Source organism: Lepisosteus platostomus, chromosome 9 (assembly GCF_059453375.1).
Source record: "Lepisosteus platostomus isolate fLepPlt1 chromosome 9, fLepPlt1.hap1, whole genome shotgun sequence".
Taxonomy (NCBI): Eukaryota; Metazoa; Chordata; class Actinopteri; order Semionotiformes; family Lepisosteidae; genus Lepisosteus; species Lepisosteus platostomus.
The window spans coordinates 55,340,201-55,361,421 of NC_142619.1; the positions used below are offsets into that span (position 1 = coordinate 55,340,201).

Here is a 21,221-nt window from a genome sequence, read left to right on the forward strand (position 1 = left end):
AGTGGAGTGTCCACAAAAGCGCTATATAAATGTTTACGATGATTATGGTGAAGGTGCTCTCTTTAACCTTTGTGAAGCCTGGTCTGTGCCTGTTTCGGCCCCTGCTGTGCCTGGCCCTCTCCGTGCTGTCTGCAGCGCTGCCTTGCTGTAAACTCTTGTCCTTGGTAATGTGAGCGTTGGAGCGCGAGCTCTGACCGACTGCTGGGTGCCCCGCAGGACCGCCCCAGGAGCGCGGTGGAGCAGCTGTGCCTGGTGGAGACCTCGCGGCCACGCATGAGTGTGGAGGAGCAGCTGGAGAGGATCAGGCGGCACCAGCAGGCCGCGCTGCGAGAGAAGAAGAGAGGCCTGAGCATCATTGGGAGCCAAGAAAACTCCCCCTCCAGAAGCCCTTCCTTCTCCAAAGAAAACCCCTTCAAGTCCCTGCAGGTACAACTGCAGGCACGGCTGTGAGGAGCCTGTTCACTCGTGGTTTTACAGCCTGTGTCACTTTCAATATTTAAAATGCAGGCGATCTACGCTTCAAAATCTCCGCTCTGCTCTCTCCCAGCTTCACGGAGTCTCTTGCTCTGCCTCTGATTGTGCAGGTTATGTTCAGGTTTTGTTTTTATAGCTTATTGACCTGAGCAGATTTGTTACAGTTGTGAACTGCACAGCTGTCCCCTGGGTTTAAGAATATTGTTTGAGATGTTTCCAACTGTAAATGGACCCTGATTGCTTGCAAAAGAAAGAGCACAAAAAATATCAGTTCCTTCATTATAGTTTATTCAAATTGTGAATGCACAAAGGCAGATAAGTATTTCTTTTTCAAAAATCTTCTTTCAAAATCTTCGTCACACTTCAGAAATTTCAGGTGATTACAGGGTTAGTCCTTTCTGTAAATCTGCTTGTTGTAACACTGCTCTTTGGGGAATACACTCTGTAAAACTGAAAATAGAGATTTGCAATTTGAAGGCACTGTCTAGTCACATTACATTAGTAATGCTGGTGCATAATGCAGATTACATTATCTTTCCCTGTGGTATTGAGGCCATAGAGCAGTATTCCAAACAGCACAATGAAGCTTACCCATTTCAAGAGTTTCATTATCCACAGCCCCTTTTAGTCAAAAAATTCTAACTAATCATTTTTGGAGGAGTATTTAATGTGGTCTGTGTTCTCCTGCTGTTTCATTGCTTTGTGTTGTGTATCGCATAACAATGGATCAGTCAGTTGATTTTCTCAGAGCTTAATTGAGAATAATTTCAAAACACTTCACAAGCTTACTTTGACATAGGCCATAATAAAAGCGTATTCGTTTAGCAGAATTATATAAATAACTAAATCCCAGGTCATGGGGTGTACAAACATAAGAGCTTAAAAGGCTTACAACTGAGAAGAAGTCATTCAGTCCTACGATCTTGTTTGATATGTAGTAGCTAATTGATCCAAAGACTTCATTCAGCCTCTCTTAGAATTAAGCCAGGATATCAGTTTCAAAAACCTGGCTATGTGGCAATTGTTTCAGTACTCCTACAATCCTTTGGGTAAAGAAGCAACTCTTGTCCATTTTAAAGACACTTCCTTATAGGATATTTTTGTGTCCTGTGTACAGCACAGTTCAAATTACTTTGAATATTTAACATTCATGGCCAGTTGTGTTAGCAAGGTCACCATTAAACAAGACGTTGTGTAAATGCCTTACCCCTAGAGAAATCTGACACATTTACATAGCAAATTTCATAGTAGATGAAATCAATGAAACAGGCTGCGGGAAAACCAGAACGAACAGTTGTCTTGAAGATGCCAAGAACTGACTGCACTTTCGTTAAAGTTCCGAGGAAACATGGTGTGACTAGTTTGAGTACTACAATGTTGTGCTCTTCTTACTGTGCGAAAACTGCAGTTTTCTCTGCAAGATCCTTTTTTTGGTAGCTTGTTGCTCTTGCCAGTTGCCACACTCTAAATGAATAAGCAGTGAAAATGTTTCTTTTTAGGTCCGTAAAAGGGATGATGTTGTCTCTAGTGACATCAAAGAAATAGAGGCCTCCCTTCGAGACCAGGATTTGGACAAGGACCAAGAAACTCCTGCGGAGGAAATTGCGCGGCTCAAGGAGGCGGTGGAGTCTGAGCGGTACAATGTTGACAAAGAGGTGAAAGACTATCCTTGCTCCTCAAGAAAAGCCAGTTATGCTCCGCTGTCAGGAGAAGATTCGTTTTGCTCAAGTTAAGAAAATTGGTGGCTGCTTTTCATGTTTAGACGTTGACTGATTGACGACATTCAGAACTCTCTTGGCTAACGCAGAGATTTCAGAGGCTTGACGGAAGATCAGAGCATTACTAAAACTACACCCCTTCTTCGTGAGGTCTGCATTCAAAATGCCCATAGGTTTTTAAGTTCCAGAAGACAAATCACTGCAGTTTATTAACAGAACTAACTAACATAACTAGAGATGGGAAAGCAGGGGGAAAAAAGGTTTGTCTTTAAGTCTGTAATGAAACCCAGGGTGAGGAGTCCCTGTTGTCTTTGGTGGTCCACATCAGAAATCAGGATTACAATGTTGCTGTGGCAATAAGTTTTGTAGCTCCCATTTATTACCTGCTCATCATCCATGACACCACAGCTTTTATCTAGTGCTTAAATGTTCTGAAAATTATTCTGCCTGAATAGACAGCTCTTCCTATCAAACCAAACACCCATCATTTCTGCTAATGGCCTTATTTAGTAAGCAGCGCTGTGTACACTGCATATTCATCACCCTCTCACCTTCTGAGCTTGCTTGCAGGAGAACATTTTCATTTAACAGCTTAAGAGCAACAAAATCCTGAAGAAAATGGCAGAAAAGCTTTTGGAGACCATTTTAGTTGGGAGTAAAGCACAAAATATTAATGCAGGGTCCCTGATTCAACGTTTAAACCAAGAAAACCAAGGTGTACTGTACATGAGATTATATAATAAAAATCCATCATACTCCCAGCTTCAGTAATAGCTGAAATGTTACATTGGTGAGAGTCTTGCTCTTATTTTTGTTCTAATATGAGTCAGTATGTATGGTACTTTCTCACTTGAGCCTGATTGGCTCTGTAGGAGTGCTGCTGGTGCGTAATGGCCGCTGGATATCACTTGCTGGGACTATACTTCAGTGGTAGATGAAATGAGCTGCCTCCTGTATGGAAAAATACTTTGGTATCCTGAAGGTACTTTGGTATTGCGGCGAAAGGTGGCAATATAAATGCAAGCTTTTTTTTTTGTAATTTCACCTACAGCAGTACCAAACACAGCTAGATGGGGCAAATGACCTCATCATTTTGTAAGCTTTCTTATGCTCTACAATTCATGCAACATGCGTTTTGTTACATTGCAGCTGTCTAAACCAGAAAAGGTCCTGATCCCAGAGAGGTACGTGGAGTCAGACCCCGAGGAGGCTCTGAGCCCGGAACAGGAGGCAGACAAACAGAAGAAAGTGGACAGAATCAAAGCGATCATTGCCAAAAACAGGTAAAGAAGCCAGCACACGAGAGTACGTCAGGAGAAGAAAAACAGAATTACCTTTCCATGTAAACTTGTAATGGGCTGCTGCCATTTTGCACCCTGTTCTCAGAAGTCAAGCCAGCCTGGGCATGGTCAGTACTGGAATGGGAGACCTCTAAGGAAAACTGGGTTTCTGCAGTAGGGGGTGTTGGTGGTCCAACCCACTTAGTTCCAAACCAGTGCACCGGTAAAGTGAATGAAGACACTGTGCTACAGGAGTTACAGGAGTTCCATGGAATTTAAAATAAGATTGTGACTACTTGATCATTAAAGATCCCATAGCACTGTTTGTAAGAGTTGGGATGTTAACCTTGGTGGCTTGTATTCTAGTCTGTGTTTGCACAATCTGGCCAGCCTACACATCCCCTTTAATTGAGCTGGTGAATCAGTTTCTTCCTTCTCCACCTGATCTGCTGTGTATAGTGCCTCCTGGGCAGTTTGGCTGCTGTGCTCACTCAGGTGGGACAGCACTTCAATGATAGATGAAGAGGGTCTTCTTCTGTAGCTAATGCATTTTGGGTTCATTTGCGATGAACAGTAAAACGTAAATGTAATTAATCATTTAATTATCTCATAGACATTTGGCGGGGCAGTAGTTAGTTGTCCATGTCTAAATGTGCTGATAAATTAAACATTTTTTAAACTTAAAGGTGTTCCAACACACTCCAGCTTTTCAATCTGAACCCCTTAGAAGTAACTTTTGCTGCCCAACAGTGTCATGCGTTTTCAGTCTTTTTGAGTTTCTGGTTTGTTTTTGAAACATTAATGCTTCAGCACATGCAGGTTCAAACTGAATTGCCACTGTCTCCAAGCATACAATAATGAGAGTTTAGGTTCTTAATATTTTAATTCATAGACAGAGAGATACTAGTTAAGGTTAAGTTACAAATTGTCTCTAGTTTCTTAATTAAGGTTCAGTCAGTTAATTTTGCTGTGGAAGTGTTCCCACGCAGTAGGGACATAGTTAAAAAGAAAAATCTTACCATGGCAAGATTGCATCAGTGTACATTTTCTGTTGCTGATTAACACAGCTTTCCCACCTGTCTTCTTCAGCATGCAGAATGTGGTGCCTGTGGTTAACCTCAAGACCGAGGACACCACAGAGGAGGAAACTACTGTTCAAGAGCAGGAGAAGATGATCAACATCTCGTATGAACTGGCAGCAGAGGCTTCCAAACGAAGCAAGCTTGTAGCAGGTAACGTTGAGAACCACATCTAGTCCTGGCTAGAATACCTGCGGATTTCTTCCTGCACTTCACTACCAATTAAAGATTTCTATTAAAAAATAACAGCCCGTTGATATGAAGAACTATTGCATGTAAGGTGATCTGGACATGTGACAAACATACCTGTGCCTGACTGTAGCGAACAGCTACAATAATCAAGCTTTCAACAACCAACCTGTAAAGATACCAGATACCCTCCAGCACCGTATCTGCATATGAAATTGTGCAATCAGTTATTATAAAGAGGACCATTGACATAATGACCAAAGAGCATTGCTTACTTGTCTTTGTAAATATTTTATATTAAATATTTGTAGGTGTATATCCTTCTCTCAAAACACGATTCCTTAGCTACTTCAGCTGAATCTCCCCTTCTTTCTGTGAATTTAAATTTGCCTTCAACTTGGAACTTGTTTATCCATTTCCCTTCATCTCTTCTCTACCGCTAATATCTTAAGATTTCCTTTTCATAGCAAGCCAAAACGGCATGGGCTTTTTCCAGCAATGTCAGCCCGAGCCAAAAGAAATAATTGTCCAACAGAAATGAAGAACTTGTTACTCCATTTGAGTGAACAACAAGAGCTGGCGCACAACCAGTCTTTCTTTCGAAGATCAACAGTTTTGGATGCAGAAAACACTAGACTGATGGTACATTTCCCAAACCAGCCATCTGGTCTCAGCTTTCCCTTTTGTAGTGTTTATCAAAAGTAATCAATGTCCCCACAGTTTTTCCTGTTTAAGAGTTATCATAGTAGTGATCTACAGTATAGAGACCTAAGGTTACCTTCAGCAAAAAGACCTCTCCATTTCCTCTGGAGGGGAGGGGGGTTCAATTCCTGAGGTCGTAGACGGTCACAGGAAGCTGTAGTTTTTGCATATGAAGTAATACAGGTCTAAATTGGTCAGTGGGCTGGTTGTAAAATACGAAACTGAAATGTACTCACCTTAACCCATTGGATCAGTAACCAGGACAGACATACTGTGACCTGGCAGCCAATATAATTGAAACCCCGTGCGAGACGAAAGCCTGTGACCGAGGCCCAGACTAAACCGGAGCTACACCCCTCCCACCAGCGGCAGAGTCCAAACCCAGCGCTTGATGGCAGCTTTCCATAGCCCCCGGCAGACAGTCCCCATCGACTGACCCGTGTGGAATTCGTAATCAGCGACTTGGTCAAAGTGTGGATTTAATGTGCGCCAGCGACTCCTTAGAAATTCATTATTTAATATACAGGCTGAATAATTTATATGGAGAAAGTATGTATTTAGTGCAGGATGTGGGAATGGAATGAATTTGAGCTTTTTTGCTGTCCCTGTATGGCACTACATTTCCAGCTGTACTTATTTCAGCTAGAAGCAAGTGTTCTTGCCCTGGCTCCAGCAGCAAAGGGAATACCCCTGACCCTGTGCTTGTGTGTACTGTTCAAATGAGGCGGTCGTTTGAGTTGTGGTCGCTGCTGTGTTTGTTTGCTGTTACTTCGGTTTGGCAATTTATGTCTTTTTTTTTTGTTGTTCTTGTTTTGTTGTGTTGCACCGTTGTTTGCAGTGAAAAGCCTATCCTCTCCACCTCAGTCCCCAACCTCTCCATCTTCACCGTCACCCCCCCAGCTCGCTGAAGGATCCCACTTCATGTGTGTATAGTAGAGCAACAGTAAGAGTCTTCCTTAACCTCCATTCCTCTGCTGTGAATTATTAATCCATGCCTTTTATGTAAGTTATTGTGAATCTATAGACTGTACGTGTATGTTCAGACCATGGATCCATTCTGGATGTATGTTTTTGCCAATCGGAAATTTGCATTTTGATCCTTGCTCATCGGGATGGGACATTTTTTGGATGTCTGTATTTGGCATCATAAGACAGGCAAGGGAAGATGATGAGACTCTATGGAGGGAGATTGTTGGCTGTGAAATTTTTCAAGCTGAAAAATGGAACAAAAAGCCATTTTAAAAAACAAAAGGGAAGAGTTAACAACAGAGTTGAGTTCTGCTGTGTCCATTCAGGCAAAAACATTACAAAACCTGCTGACAGCAAGGGGTTCCAAAACTAAAATCCACCATATAATATGAAAGACCTATCTTAACACTAGAATTATATGAAAGAAGAATGGGAAAACAAAAAAAAGATTGAAACCCCCATCTAAGAACTGATTCTTGTTGGAGACTTGACCCTTTTGTGGACTAATCCAAATCAATTCATGAATGTTGAGAATTCTTGTGAACGTGTGCGTGTTGCTATACAGTCTTAACTACTAGATGATTTTTGTTCTTACTCAATGTTTAGCTAAAAGCTGAGATGAAAGCCTTCTTTTCATGCTTTCCCTCATAGCCACAAAGAGAACGAGAAATTGAGTACTTACTGTCGCAGCACAGTTTCGTTGCCAAGTCAGAGTGGCAGCCACCCTTAAAAGACCCAATTAAGATATCAGTTTATGTAGTTTTAGGATGTTTGTAGTTGTTTCACAGACAAGCGTACCGTTGAGCTATTCAATTTTAGATCAGTCCCTTTTTTTCCTAGGCATCTGCTTACATGCAGCCATTAATGACTCATGCAAGAATCTAGACCTCCGTCCAAATAGAGAGCCACACATAAACAAGAATGATCTAATAAGGCTGTGTCTGTAACAGATGTGGAGTATTACTTGAGCACATTTTTTTTTTCCTTTTGATTACAAAATGTGTACCATGCTTTTGGCAGATTTCTAATTTTGTTTTGGTTTTTTTTTCCCTGCAGCTCAAGCTCTGGCGTCTGTTAAGTCGTACACATGAAAGGTGCCAGAATGAAGACTTCCACGCTCCGTGTCGTGTCCCCCACACCAGGCTGTGCAGGGAGGTCCCAACACGCGTCAGCACACAGCACCCTAAGGACCAAGGGAGCTCAGTTACAGCTGGGACGTAGCTTCCTTTCACCTCGCCTCCAACCACGACGCCACCCCTGCATTGAGAAATGATAGCATATTTCTCATCATTATTATTATTATTATTATGATTTTATTATTATGAGTGCTGTTCATTCTTTCTTTCAGTGATGTCTCAGGCCTGTCACCGGTGTCTGACAGCCAGTGGCCCTTGAGAAAGAGAGCTCATCCAGAGAATGAAGGCTGTACAGCTGTAGATGCACCGGGTTACACTCTTCCAGTGCTAGACACTTCCTGAAGTTTCCCTCTCATGAATGGTGCCAATATTTTTTAATTAAGATTCAGGAACATGAGTTCTTTTTTGCTTATATTATTCCTATTACTGTTACTATGTTTATTTTATTACTTATTTTAGTGTTTAAAATTCATTAGTGCTTTTTTGACATATCTCATGCAACATTTCCTTTAGTAATTCAGTGTACAAACCATCTGGTTTCTTTTATATATATATAATTGATTTATAATACAACAAGGTGCCACTTTACTCCTGCAGATTGAGAAATTTGTATTAATATTGTTGTATTTATTTATACGTCGGGATGTCTGCAGTTTCTGCCGCACTGTTTCCGACACACACGTGAATGTTCCAGCTTAATCTGCTTCTTGATTTTGTTTTCTATTTTGGAAAAAAAAGAAGTTTTAAGAAGTTTGGTTCAATTTACAGGCTGGAGGAGTACTGGGCTTTTTAGAAGAGAATAGCACATGTAAAAAGCAATAAGCAAGCTCTGTAATCCAGTACTTCGGTTTGTGTACAAAATGTAATTAAGTTCATTGTGTATATAACATACAATGGGCAAAGCTGATGTAACTATAAGATGCTACTTATTAGAGTTAATATGCAAATGTTCATATCTCATCTGTTTTATATCATGTTAAATAAATGTTGATGTTCTTACTCTGCTGTTTTGTAATATGTTCCCTTTCCTTTGACAGGGGAATTATTGATGTGGTACTTCACTCTTCCTGACCAACAGATCCAATATTTGCTGTTCCTGTTAAATCTATAGCATTGTACAAATATAGCAAATTTGTGTTGCTTATTATTTTACAGGAACAAAAAATATGTCTGAGTATGTAAATCATGACTGGTGAACTGTTCAAAAGGTTATAAGAGGAAAAGCAACAGTGTTACTGAGACCCTGGGACTCTATAATAATAATATGAATATTATTTTTGTTTTCTGCTATTATTTTCGTGTGCCTATGAAAACTAAATTTCTGGATGAAATCTCCTGATGTTTAGCTGGATAGCAAAGGCCTGACAGTAATGGGAAATTATCAAGAGTGAAAGTTACACCAGCACATCACATGGTTCATCCACCTTGCTGGATTGTGACAATATATGAAGATTTTTGGAAAATGTTTGGTATGAGTGAGCAGTGTCTTAGAGGTTGGAGCTGGTGGCTGAAATGTCAAGCATCTGATAGAAGCAATGTCCCCAACAAGGTGGTTGGTTACATGAGGAGTTTGCCGTCTTTGAAAAGCAAGGAAATATTTGAAAGACCTCTCCTGAATCCATGAGGCCAAAAGGAGTGAAACTTAGTGTAATTATAAGGTACGTCATGTTATCTATCAAGACTGTTCATGGCAACTTATTGTAAGAGAGCGTACAATGTGATCACACTGCATGGCTTCCCTAAGTTTACAGAATTGCCCCACAGTAACTTGTTTACTTCGAAAACAATGTAAGCATACAACTGAAACCTGGTGCACAACGTAACCAGTGGATCGATCGTATGGTTTGGCCAATCTTAATGGATTTGCCAACAAACATTCAAATCATGTGCACAGTATGTGATACATGTAGGACACATTCCCTCTCATGTTTGATTCTAACCAGGAGGTACATTAAAATATGTGATCACTACTATCCTGAGGACTATGTAAAATTACTATGGAACACAAAGAGGAACGTTTATATGCCCCAGCAAAAAATGCCTTTCCTGTTAACTCTGACCTATAGTCCTATAGGTCCTTCAAGCACACAGGATCATGTTTTTTAATGCATGTAGGAAGTCATAAAGGCACCATTAAAAAGAACCTTGCCCATGAGAAGGGATAGGTTAGCTTGGGCACCGATGATTGTTGCTTGTAACTGTTTTTTAACATAAGTGTGTTTGTGGGTTTTTTAGCATACATCATTTTTACTCCCTGGCACAAGATATTTTCAGAACTGTCTCTGGTTGTGTTGTTAGATAACAGGGAAACTACTCTCACCCTCTTGTCTTTTTCAGTGATCTACTGAATGTATTAGCTTAGGCAATAGAAAACTGTCCCTTTATTCAAAAAGGAAAAAAAAAACATTATTCAGTGAATATATTTGGTGTCATTATACAACTGTCCCTTAAAATCATTATTCAGGGCGTACCATTATATATTCACACATTTCACTCATTTCAACTACAAATTTTATTATTTCATTTATATTTAATTACATTTTAGCAGATGCATTGAATTGGAGCATGAGAGACAAGGCTGATTAAAAGTGCCTCAGGACAGTCCTCTGTGTCTGCAGTGTTATAAGAAATTAAGGCCGCTGGATTTTACCACTGCGTCCCAAAGAAGGCCGACTGCGTATCAAAGTGTTCATCATGTATTGAATTTGTTTCTAAATTTTTATTGCATACAAATATATAGTGTATATCCCCACACACCAGCTCTCCGTGGGGAGGAGAACAGGGAGTTTAAGCCAGTTCATAGGTGGGGATTATTAGGAGGCCATGATTGTCCCTATCACTATATCAGTACACTAGGACCCACACAGATTGTAGGATGAGCGCCCCCTACTGGTCCCATTAACACCACTTCCAGCAGCAACGTTAGGTCTCCCATCCAGGTACTGACCAGGCTCACACCTGTTTAGCTTCAGTGGGTTGCCAGTTGTGAGCTACAGGGTCATATACCTGCTGGCAAATAAACATATTTTTAGAAATAAACTGTCCATCTTAAATGCAGTATTGCCAGTTACTTCCGTTGTGTACAGGTTCTGTGATGGAACTCCAGCGACGGAGGAAACACGTTTGGGTGGGATCAGTTTTGAATTTCTGTTAACAACCTGCCTGTGAATAAAGACAGGTCAGAACTCCAGCTTTGTTAATTTAGGAGCTTGAGTTTGATATAAACCGCCTGCTGCAATCGTATAGTAGTCCAGAGGAAGGGTCTACAGTAGGTGTTGTCTTGTTCTGTACTAGAGTACTCAGTCATAAAATAGGTTGAATAAGGGAAAAAAAAAAACTTATTATACCTCTGTAAGTAATTGACTACAAAATAATAGCTGTTTGGGAAATTGCAAATGGAATTATTGTTTTAAAGAAGATGTCACTCTGGAGAAATGGTAAGTGCTTGCAGCACTGGGTACCTGGGTTCAATTCCGGACCTGGAGTGCTATTTGTGTGGAGTTCTTATGTTCTCCTCAGGCTTGCCTGGGCTACTTCGGGGTGTTCCTGTTTCATCATACAGTCCTAAGACATAGAGGCAGGTTCGTATTCTCTACTGGGAAACTGGCCCTGGTGCAAGTGTGTGCTTGGATGAAGCTGTTAGGAAACGGACGGAGAGATTATCGTTTTAATCAACTGAGAATGCAAAAGCAAATGCCATATTGAGAGCTTTCTGTTCTGCAGGACTAAAGCCGAGACACACCTGTTCTGAACACTACCATCTGAGTAACAGCTCCCACAGAGAGAACGTATAATGGAGTGAATATATTTGGAGTCATAAAAAATAACTGCATTTCAGGGAGTTACATTACATTAATTTAATGCCGCCACTTGCAGTGCAAGCTGTTAAATGTAAATGCAATTAGCTTTTCTGTTCCATCTAGTTTTTTGGGGGGGAGAGGGGTTATAAACCATTGTGGTAATGGTTAAAAAATATTTTCATGATAACGTAGCTTGGAAGGAGCCTCATTTTTCTTGATGAACTTCACACCTGCAACCTTGAGTAGTCATTTTGACCATCCTGGGGAAGGGAGGCAGCCAGATGTGACTCCCAGCTCAGCTTAAAGAGACACAGCCAAGGAAACTGGAGCAGAGGAGTGGATTGTTAGAGGCACTGAGATAGAGAGGCAAGGTTAACACGAATTGCATTTAATATTTTTAAAATGCTGAGTAACAAATTATTTACTTCCTGACAACCCATATTATTGGGGAATGGAAACAATGCAGCAACTCTGCAGTATATTATCATCTTAGCAAGTGTAGCAATGACTAGTTGAATTCAAGACCAGGGTGTGAGACGGTCTCACCACTGTTCTCCTGAGGGAGCAGCCTGTGAGCCACAAGGAGACAATTCTTATCCTGGTCACTGAACTGATCTTGATTCTGAGTATTAATTTGAAGGCATTTTATGCTTTTTACTACAGTACTGTGCTTGCATTCACTTAATAAGCAAGGTTGATATTGTAGTTAGAGTCTTCAATTTGGTATCGGCAGCACAGTTCATGGTTTCTCGTGCGTAACTCAGTCAAGACATTTAAATTCAAACCATTTTCAAAACTAAAAAAACTGAACTGCTTGTACATCATGTTAGTGCTGTGCCCCTGAAGTGAAGTTAACTTTGCTAGAAATTAAAAATATTTAATATATTTAAATGGTGCTTTAATGTTTGCATTGCCTAGTTAAAGTGACAAATCAAAACTGGTACAGTATGTCATTTGTTCATACCGAGATTACAATGAGAACTGACCAGCAGTTTTAGCTTTGGCTAAGCATATTTAATGGCATCTAACACTGGAACTAATATTGCAAAATGTTGATACTAGCACTTGGTTTTTCATAGTGCTGGCAAATAAAAGTATTCTTCCTCATACTGCACTGTTGTCTGAAAATAATCAGTTATATTTCAACAGGCATGCCTCTGCACAGTGTTGGAAGTCACATTTTCTTTTAATCTAACTGAACATCAAAGCATTGCATGCAGCTTTATGAACTCAAAGAACTACAGTATGATGTAATCATAACATGCTTTGGAAACTTGAATGCTGTACTGTTATACTAAATACATTTCAGCCCTTTAAATGAGGGATTGGCTTTGAAGTGTACTGGGAACGCCACAGATTGTACATTGGAAGGAGTTGTAACATTTGTTGAAATGCCACTTTGAATTTCACAGCTCGCTAGCAGACTTTGTCACTGTGGTTACACTGAGGTCTAATGCACTGTAAATCACAAGCACCCACGATACAGCCAGGAAACTGGCCACTGAAAAAGCCCTCAGTAGATATGTCTCCAAATTTGGATTCTTATTTTTTTAAATGCCATATTACTGTAAATGTAAATAAAATAAAGACCACTTTGTTAACAAGGATCAAAGGTGTTCCTTGTGAATGGTACAAATTCTTGATGGGAAGAAATACAGAATTCTGGGACCTATGTTTTTACACAATTCTAGGTAGCCCCCGTGACCTTAGTGTCATCATAATGATGGGTAAAAGACAGCAGAGCCTGCAAAGATACCACACAGAACAGGCAAATTACAGCCAGCTTGTGTAATGTACTGCATACAAAGGATATCAATATACTGAGTAGAAAACGTGACATAAGAAAAGAACACAGGAATTTGTGAGGGGGAAAAGGGAAGAGGTTCCTGATATTAAAAAGCCTCTTAAGAAGTTTGAAGGTAAAGTGCGTGGGATCCTGTTCTCTTTATGTGTCAGGTTTGTAACATCACAAACTCCTTCTTGCCCACAGATAAAATATTGTCTAGTAGCTGCCAGGGGTGGGCACTGTGATGTTTAAGCCTTTCTGACACCCAAGCATGCCATGCAGATCCTGATTTGAAAACTGCACTTTGCGTAGGCACACAGCACAGCCTGCCTAATTACCAGCAGTGTAATAGCCTTCTATTTAGATGCATCCTTTTCTCTCACACACTTATCTGCAACCTCACCTCTTTCTCTGACTCCTCTCCTCTGCCCACGCAATGTAGCAGCACTTCAGGGGAGTCTCCCACTCCCACTGCCACACAGACCTCACACTTAATTACATCACTTGCCGTCATTTACTGTATCTGCACTGTGCTATTCCAGTACCTAACCAAACTCTTCAGCAGTGCTGTCAAATAAATACCATTTACCACTGCACGTTCCTCTGAAAAAGCAAGCCCTCTATTAAAAGCAAACAAACAAAAAATGCAAGTAGTCTTCTGATCATATTCACAAGATCATGACAGCAAAATAATTCATGGTTGTTGTTGCTAGGTTTCCATCTGGCATGTACACCTTTAATATACTGCACCAAACATTATTTTAAAGGCTCCAAATAACATTTCCCTACTATTGTCAATACCGCAACATTTTATGAACTGTTTTTCTCATTCCTACAGTGTTAAATAGCCAAATTATTATTGTTATGCTCTCAGTATCTGTATCATGTGTTTTCAGCTCCCGTTTCATACTCGGCATGTGATGCTCATCTTGCATAGATCTGAATGACCTTTGTTTTGCACATTTAGAAGCTCTATCACACAAAGGCAGCATTTCTCTCAATGGATGAATGTTAGGTTAGCTACAGAAAACAGTCAATCTTGCAATGAATGGCTGTGATTAACCTTTTGCATATCTAAATATAAAATATAATTTGGTCTGTCTGATTCCATTACTGTCGCCCATTCAAGGAGTGCTTCACGGATTAAACAAAATCTTCCTTTTCTACATCCATGTGGACTATGCCCCAGAATCCTCTTAGATAACAATGACTTATCTTGGATTCACGCTGCCTGTTTATCTAATGTAACTGAACAATAACTGTTTTATTTCACATCTTTCCTTTCTTCTTATAGTATATCCAGCATTCAGGCTGGTCACCAGGAATAGGAATGAGTCAACACCTTCACAATTTCCAAAAGGGAGACTATATTTGTCATGAACTGTACCAGTAATGTATTTTAATGTATATCCATTTAATTTTAAAAATGAGGTTGTCGAGAATTCATGGCTGAGCATGAATTCCTGCAATCAGCTGTAACTACTACTATTGCCTGTGAAAAAAAGCCCATACACTTCTACCTGACTTTTCTTTTAAATTAATAACTATTTTCTTGTCCACACATATATATATATAACATCATTTATTTAGAGTAGAAAAAAAAACAGATTTGACTACTACGTTAGACTGCAGTGGCAGTACAAGGGCTACTGTTTCTCATGAAAGAACAAGATCTTTCTGAAGTAGCTGTCTAATGAGAGCCTTTTTCTTCCACGGCAACAGAGTGGAAAAATCACTGAAACCCAGCTTTAAAGCTGAGAGGAGACAGCAAGCAGTGTGTTTTTAGAACAGTCACTGCCTTTATATCCCCGCCATTAAAATAAATAACAGAGCCAGACCAAGGTTCTGAGAAGAATCACTGCACCTCCTGGTGGTGAGAGCTGAAGACTGATTTCTTACCCAGTCTTACAGACTGGGGCTCAGACCAGCTAAGCCAGGAACTTGTCCCTTTTTAATAAGCCTTTTATTTCTGTTAAGCACCAGCTCTTAGACGAAAATTGCAGATTGGTTTTCATGCCAATGAAAATCAGTCAGCAGGGACCAGCAGAAGAGAGTTCAATTATATTTCTTTGAACTCCACTTTCCTCTACCCCAGGGCAGCTGAAGAGAAAAATCTTACAACTCCACGACACATTGGATTTTTACATATTCTTGTGCAGTACAGATTTCATCTTACTTTTTAGGATGTAGAAAACAAATAATTCTGACACACACATCAGTTCAATCATTAAACAATTTTCTAAATCAGGGAAGCATATCTGAACCTAGTCATGAAATTTATGGCACAGATGTTGATGTGCTGTGACCATGTGGCAATTAAAAAGGTTTACTCAAGAAACAGCACTTTGGAACAGAGGATATCAGTGTGTGTCGCCCTGATACCCCTCCCTCATGTCGAATTACAGTATATTGTATTGGCCGTGTGCCAAGAGATAGAGCTGTGGAGCTGTGATGCCCTGGAGCTCCACAGCATGTTTGCATAAGGGCCTGCCAGGAACTGTGGCAAACACTTCAAGTTATTGATCTGTTAGCACTGTGGTGCTTGCCCTGTGTGTATGGGTTCTTCTTAAATATGCATGTGTACCAGCATGCAAAGCAGCTAAGGGCAGTGTGTGTGGGAGGTGGCTCCTCACAGGGGTCATCGGTATTCGGGGGAGGGGGGATGGTGGTCTCGGCACCCTAGGAGGGTGTGGTGAGAACTGCAACAAGGCAGAGCTGCAGAGTGAACATCAAGCCTTCGCAAACACCAGGGAGGAGTACTACATCGGCACCAGAGAAGTGAAATGATGCAGTTTTTTCTCCTGTCTGGCATAGAGGAGTGCCGGGGCTCTGTGGACGACAGCCTCCAGTGCCCAGGAAGATAGAGGAGGAGGCAGCAAGGGACCCCAGCCCGCCAATGATCCTCGAGCCGAGGCACTGTCAGCATGTCACTAAGCGGTCTAGAGAGTGTAGCCTTCAGAGAAACCCAACCTGTGGGTGGCATGACAGGGCCGGGCACAGAACATCCTTGTGGATCTAGACAGAGAACAGGCCTTCTGTTATCAGCTTCTACTCGCCACACTTGAGCACCTCTTGAGAAAATATTGCCAGAGGCCGGCCGGGTGGAGGAGGCTGGAGGTGTGGAGCCTGAGATCCCTTGTAGCAAACCTGCAGCACTTGTTGAAGCAGAGTGATCCCGGAACGGAGGCAGAAACGAGGTGCCGGTGTTTGGCGCATTCCCCGGGGGACTGTGACTGGTTGGACTTTGTCAGCAAGTCGCCCTTTCTGAGATCACCAGTCTGGGTGAAGCGTATGCTGTTCAAGTCTGGGTCATCGTTCCAGAACAGGCCGAACAAAGCACTCCCCCCGAGTTCTGGTCAGCTGAGACACAGGAAGCAGCAGACAGCAAGACCATGCCATGAGGCAATCACAAGACACGCTGGGGAGCAGATGCTGGAGGAGTGGACAGAATGGCCGCCTCCAGTGGCAGGTTTGCCACCCTGCCTAGTAGACGCAGGAGAGTGCGAACAGGGCACCTGAGGCGAGGGCTGGTTGGCTTAACATCCCAGCCAATCCCACAGCTGAAAGACTGTAGAAATATTATAGGTGGCGTAAGGCAGTGAGGAAAATAGCCTGCACTGTCTAGATTTACACTGTACAGATTTCCAGTGCATCTTTGGGGGCCTGCAATGCAAGACACTCATTTATGTTGTTTCTGCCTTGTCAATGATAAATCCACGGACTCTGCCTATAGGAGAGAGAGGAGAATGCAGATGCTGGGCAGACATTGGACTGAGGTGAAGGACAACTGCCATTCATGATGGGCTCAGGAACAACCGGAGGTTCAGCTGCCAGCCCTCCCAGAAGCAGATGACCACCAATTTCACATACTGGTAGTGCAGACCAGCAGTTCCCAGAACTGATCCTGGGAGGTCTACACACCTGGATTTTGTTTCTGCCAAGTCCTCAGTTACATAGTTGAACCCTTTATTGATTTAATAATATGATTCACTCAAACTGTTTTGCTTTAACTTCTGCGTTTCACAAGCCACTCAAACGTTTGCAAATGTTCCAAACAAGCACATCAATAGATCAACTAAGGCTTGAATAAAGTAAAGAGATTGAATAGAATGAAAACATGTAGGTGTGTTGGCCTCCAAGATCAGGAATGGGTACCCCTGGAGCAGACAGACAGGGGAGCACACTGACTCTATAGCTTGGACATGGCCCCAGCAGCACCTCAGGAGCCTCGCAGAAGAGGAAGGCTGAGGAGGTCTCCTCAGCACAAGCTGGGAAGTCGAGTCTGATGTGAGAAGACCACTCTATGCCCTCATCCAGGGCTTCAGCTGGACTTGCCTCCCCAGGGAACAGAGCATCTGCCAAACCAGATGAGGCTTCAGCTTCCAGAAGCCTGAAGGACAGGTGGTCCAGTCTTGTCCAGCATCGCTCTGGAGTTCAGCACCTGAACTTGGAAGGTCCTGCACATGGGTCCTGAGAGCAGGCAGAAGCCCAGAAGGAGTTGTTGGGGCCAGCCGCCACTGTCAGCACCCCTGTCCTGGGCTTAGCGGTGAACACAGAGGGGCTGTGACGCGAGCTGGGCTCTCTCAAGTAGAGAGACTCGTCACACCCTGTGACACATCATCATCACTACCTGCAGACGCAAGTAGAGGCACTGCCCACTGGTCATCCTGCGAGTGCTGAGGAAATGCTGTTGCCGGTAGTCCATGAAACTGAACCCGAGGCACTTTGGGTTGGCTAAAGTCGGCATCACACTACACGACTTTTACTAGGATTTTCAGTCGTAGCCTTCATTTACATAATCGTAAGAAAATCACAGCGAGTTGGAGAGAGTCGCCGTGCACGCCCGTTTCCGTCAGGTATGTAGTGTGACACCCCAAGCAACTCAGTTATAGCCCCTACGACACTCCGCGACTCCTACGATATCAAACAGGTTTGATTTTCTCGTAGCCAGTTGCAAGTCGCAAGTAGGGGCGGGCTCTTGTGTCTGTGACAGTCACAGCCAATGAGTGCTCAACCAGAAGTACAATGCAGACAACGCCCACAAACAGTGAAGAATTATGCAGCTGCAAGGAAAGAAGGAAAGCGAGTGTTTTGGACTGTGCAAATGGAGGAGAGGCTCGTCGAACTCTGGAGCCAGCACAGATGTCTGTTCGATATTTCGTGTTTGTTCTTAGCTTTCGTGCGGTGCTCCTCCTCTTATTCCGGTGTGCTCCACGTTGATTGGCTGCCAAAACGAGGCAGCCCAGTGGTACTTTCACAGCGCAGTGCGAGATTTGGAACCGCGACGAAAAGTCGTGAGGGAATCATGTAATTAGTCACACCCTGCGATTCCTAGTCGTATAGTTTGACACCCTCTAGGACAGCAAAGGCAGTGAGATTCAGCAACTGCAGTCGTTAAATTTGACATGCTCTCCAACTAGAAGTCGTTTCGAGTTCTGTTGTGTGACATGCACTTAGCTGCTGCCGTGGGGACACTGGACATTTCTGCAAGAGCAGGAGGCTCTTCCCGGCCACTGTCATGCTCCCCTGTAACATTATCAGGAGGGGGCACTGAGGAGCACTTCTCATGTTTTGCTGGGGAGTGTAGGAATGCCTTGAGATTGAATGACATCCAGCCTAGAGTTAGTTCTGCTTTAAACCCCGTGTTTCTGGGTTAGACTTAAAACCGCAGCAACCCATACCGTTAATTGAAGACTTAATAAGAAAGGTACTTTTGCTCATGCCATGAGCACTGATCCTCCTGATGCTCCGTGTTGTTAGTCACTGCGGGATACTGAAAGAACTATGACTCAAAGTACCACAATGCACTGCTGTTCAGGTACAGTAAATAGTCTTTGCCGATTCTGAATTGACACTCAGTCATTGCTGGATGTTGCTTCTAACAGGCAAATGTTACACCACAAAATTCAACATTGTTACTGACCTTTTCAACCAAACGCGGTTAACGTCTTAAAAAAATAATATACTTAAGTTTGAAAAGTAGGTAGAAGACACTTAAGAAAATCACCCTGAAGAGCTGTAACATTTTAAACTGGGGAATAAGTTGTTTTGATAAATTACCGTTTGATTATGTTTTTTACATCAAAAGCAAACTCTTATACACAAACACAACTATCGGTGAGAAGAACGGAATCATCCAAAGAAAACACATTTTAAAATAAAAACATCTAATCTAGTCTCATTTGAAAACTTTAAATGAATAAGGTAGTTTGCTTTTTTTCAGGGCTTCTTTTACTTTCTCAATAATGTTAAGTAGACAGCAGTCAAAAAAAAAAAGCGCAGGTTCCTAAAAGCCTAAAAGCATTAATTGGAAGATTAGTCATAGCTCTGTTAAAATGAAAGCACTGGTACAATCAAGCTCTTCTGCAATCACTAAAATAACCATATAAGTAGTGGCCTTTTCTGTTTTGGAATAACCTTTCAAACGCATAACGCCCAAAAGAGTTTTAAAGAAACGAAAAGCGTGCCTACAACCTGTGCAAGGTCCAGATGTCTACGCACCCTTGGTGCAAAACGAAGCTTGTAGTACTTTCCAGAGCACGTGTTGGCGTTTTGAATGAACGTGAACATGTGTCATGACGTCACTGACCACCTCCTCCTCCAGCGTCCCTGTTTCAACCTCCTGTGGATCTACTGCACTCTCTGTTATGTGTGTGTGTGAATAGCAGAGACAGACGCAGGGGGGGGAAAAAACAGACATTTCTCGCAAAGATGGCTGCCGCTTCCACCGATAGCGCCGAGCAAGATTCCCCATCACCTAGCAACGAGAACGGGGCGCCGCCGACAGGAGAGACCGAGGACCAGATGCGAGGCCTGCCGCTGCCGGGACAAGAGCCGGGTGACGGGCAGGCGGTGAAAATGGAAGAAACGAACGGCAACCGGGACAGGGAAGACGACGACGACGACGAAGAAGAAGAAGAAGGAGGAGGTGTGGACGTGAAACCCTCGTCTGCAGCCAGGGCAGCCGAAGCATCAGGGGCGCCCGGGGACGAGGAGGAAGACGAGGAGGAGGATGAGGAGATGAGCTGCGAGAGCGCCGCGGGCGAGGAGAGCTCGGAGCAGCGGAGCCCGGCGAGCAGCAGCGACCCCGGGGACGGCGCGGAGAAGGAGCTGAAGCCCGGACAAAGGGAGGAGAGCGAGTCCGGCTCCAGCGACTGCAACAAGAGCAAAGGCGAGGATGCCCCGGAGAAAAACGGCAGCGGGGAGAGCGAACACGGGGCCGCCAAGAAGCGGAGGGCCAGCGTGGAGATGTCATCGTCGGACGGGGAGCCGCTGAGCCGCATGGACTCGGAAGACAGGTCGGTGAAACTTCACGGGGGGGGGGAACACACCCCACAAATTCAACAGGAAAGGCGAGCCCGCTACAGTTAGGTGATCTGCCCTCCCTTCGCCGGCTCGATGGCATCGGGGGTGGGGGCATGAAGTCTCTCCAACTTGTGGAAATTGAGTTAAAACACAAAATCACAGGTCCTGCCCCCGACCGGCGCTTTAGTTTTGCGCATAAGTGCCCTTTTTTTTTTAGTTGCTGATTTATAAGCAGGAGGGTGCACGGTACCATCGCCCTCTGATGGGCTTTTTGGCTCGTTCTCGTGTGCGTGTTTTGTACCCGTAATGACGCCACCCGTGGGTCGTTTTTCGCCCGTTTTCTGTGCGAGTTTGTCCAGTTCGTTTTTTTTTCTCTCCTCCTCCTGCGGATTGAGCGTCGCGCTCGGTTTCGGATGGGGGGGGGGGCATGACGTCTTAAAACAACGGTGGGGGGGGGACGTTTTAAACCCTCGCACAACCTCCCTGCGTGCGAAAGGGGATTTAAAATTAAAATAAATTCTATATATCTTTCTGGAGGGGGTCAGTTTTGCCCCACAATGAAAGCACACGTGTAGCTGACGTGAATTTGAATGGGGTCGGGTGCAGTATGGACGGACGGTGGTCACTGGGGCTGATGACGATGCGAGAGGCTTACAATTGAAGGAGGAAAAAAAAAACTGTCCTCCCCCCCCCCAGCACCGAGTTATCAATGATCCAGTTGATCGGCACCCGTGGGTAAGGATGGTGAAAGACGCAGCCAGCTCGCCATCCGAGTTTCTGCCC

At 43.2% G+C, this 21,221-nt stretch overlaps 2 protein-coding genes across 26 annotated transcripts in view; both read left to right on the plus strand.

The window, feature by feature from the left end:
- Window positions 1–8,546, plus strand: part of plekha5 (pleckstrin homology domain containing A5) — a 172,190-nt gene extending 163,644 nt beyond the window's left edge. For 18 of the 25 annotated variants that reach the window (XM_088645691.1, XM_088645680.1, XM_088645678.1 and 15 more), the window contains 6 exons: window positions 217–426; window positions 1,974–2,129; window positions 3,342–3,475; window positions 4,562–4,704; window positions 6,281–6,365; window positions 7,468–8,546. In XM_088645691.1, the coding sequence (XP_088501817.1) occupies window positions 217–426; window positions 1,974–2,129; window positions 3,342–3,475; window positions 4,562–4,704; window positions 6,281–6,365; window positions 7,468–7,489 (750 nt within the window). In that variant the 3' untranslated portion in view covers window positions 7,490–8,546. Of the gene's footprint in view, window positions 1–216; window positions 427–1,973; window positions 2,130–3,341; window positions 3,476–4,561; window positions 4,705–6,280; window positions 6,386–7,467 lie in introns of all 25 variants that reach the window. The other 7 variants (XM_088645674.1, XM_088645698.1, XM_088645693.1 and 4 more) reach the window with 2 other exon arrangements.
- Window positions 8,547–19,735: 11,189 nt separating this feature from the next.
- The window catches only part of aebp2 (AE binding protein 2), an 83,431-nt gene continuing 81,945 nt past the window's right edge, over window positions 19,736–21,221 (plus strand). The window contains exon 1 of the mRNA XM_088645699.1: window positions 19,736–20,431. Within this exon, the coding sequence (XP_088501825.1) occupies window positions 19,845–20,431 (587 nt within the window). The 5' untranslated portion in view covers window positions 19,736–19,844. The remainder of the gene's footprint in view (window positions 20,432–21,221) is intronic.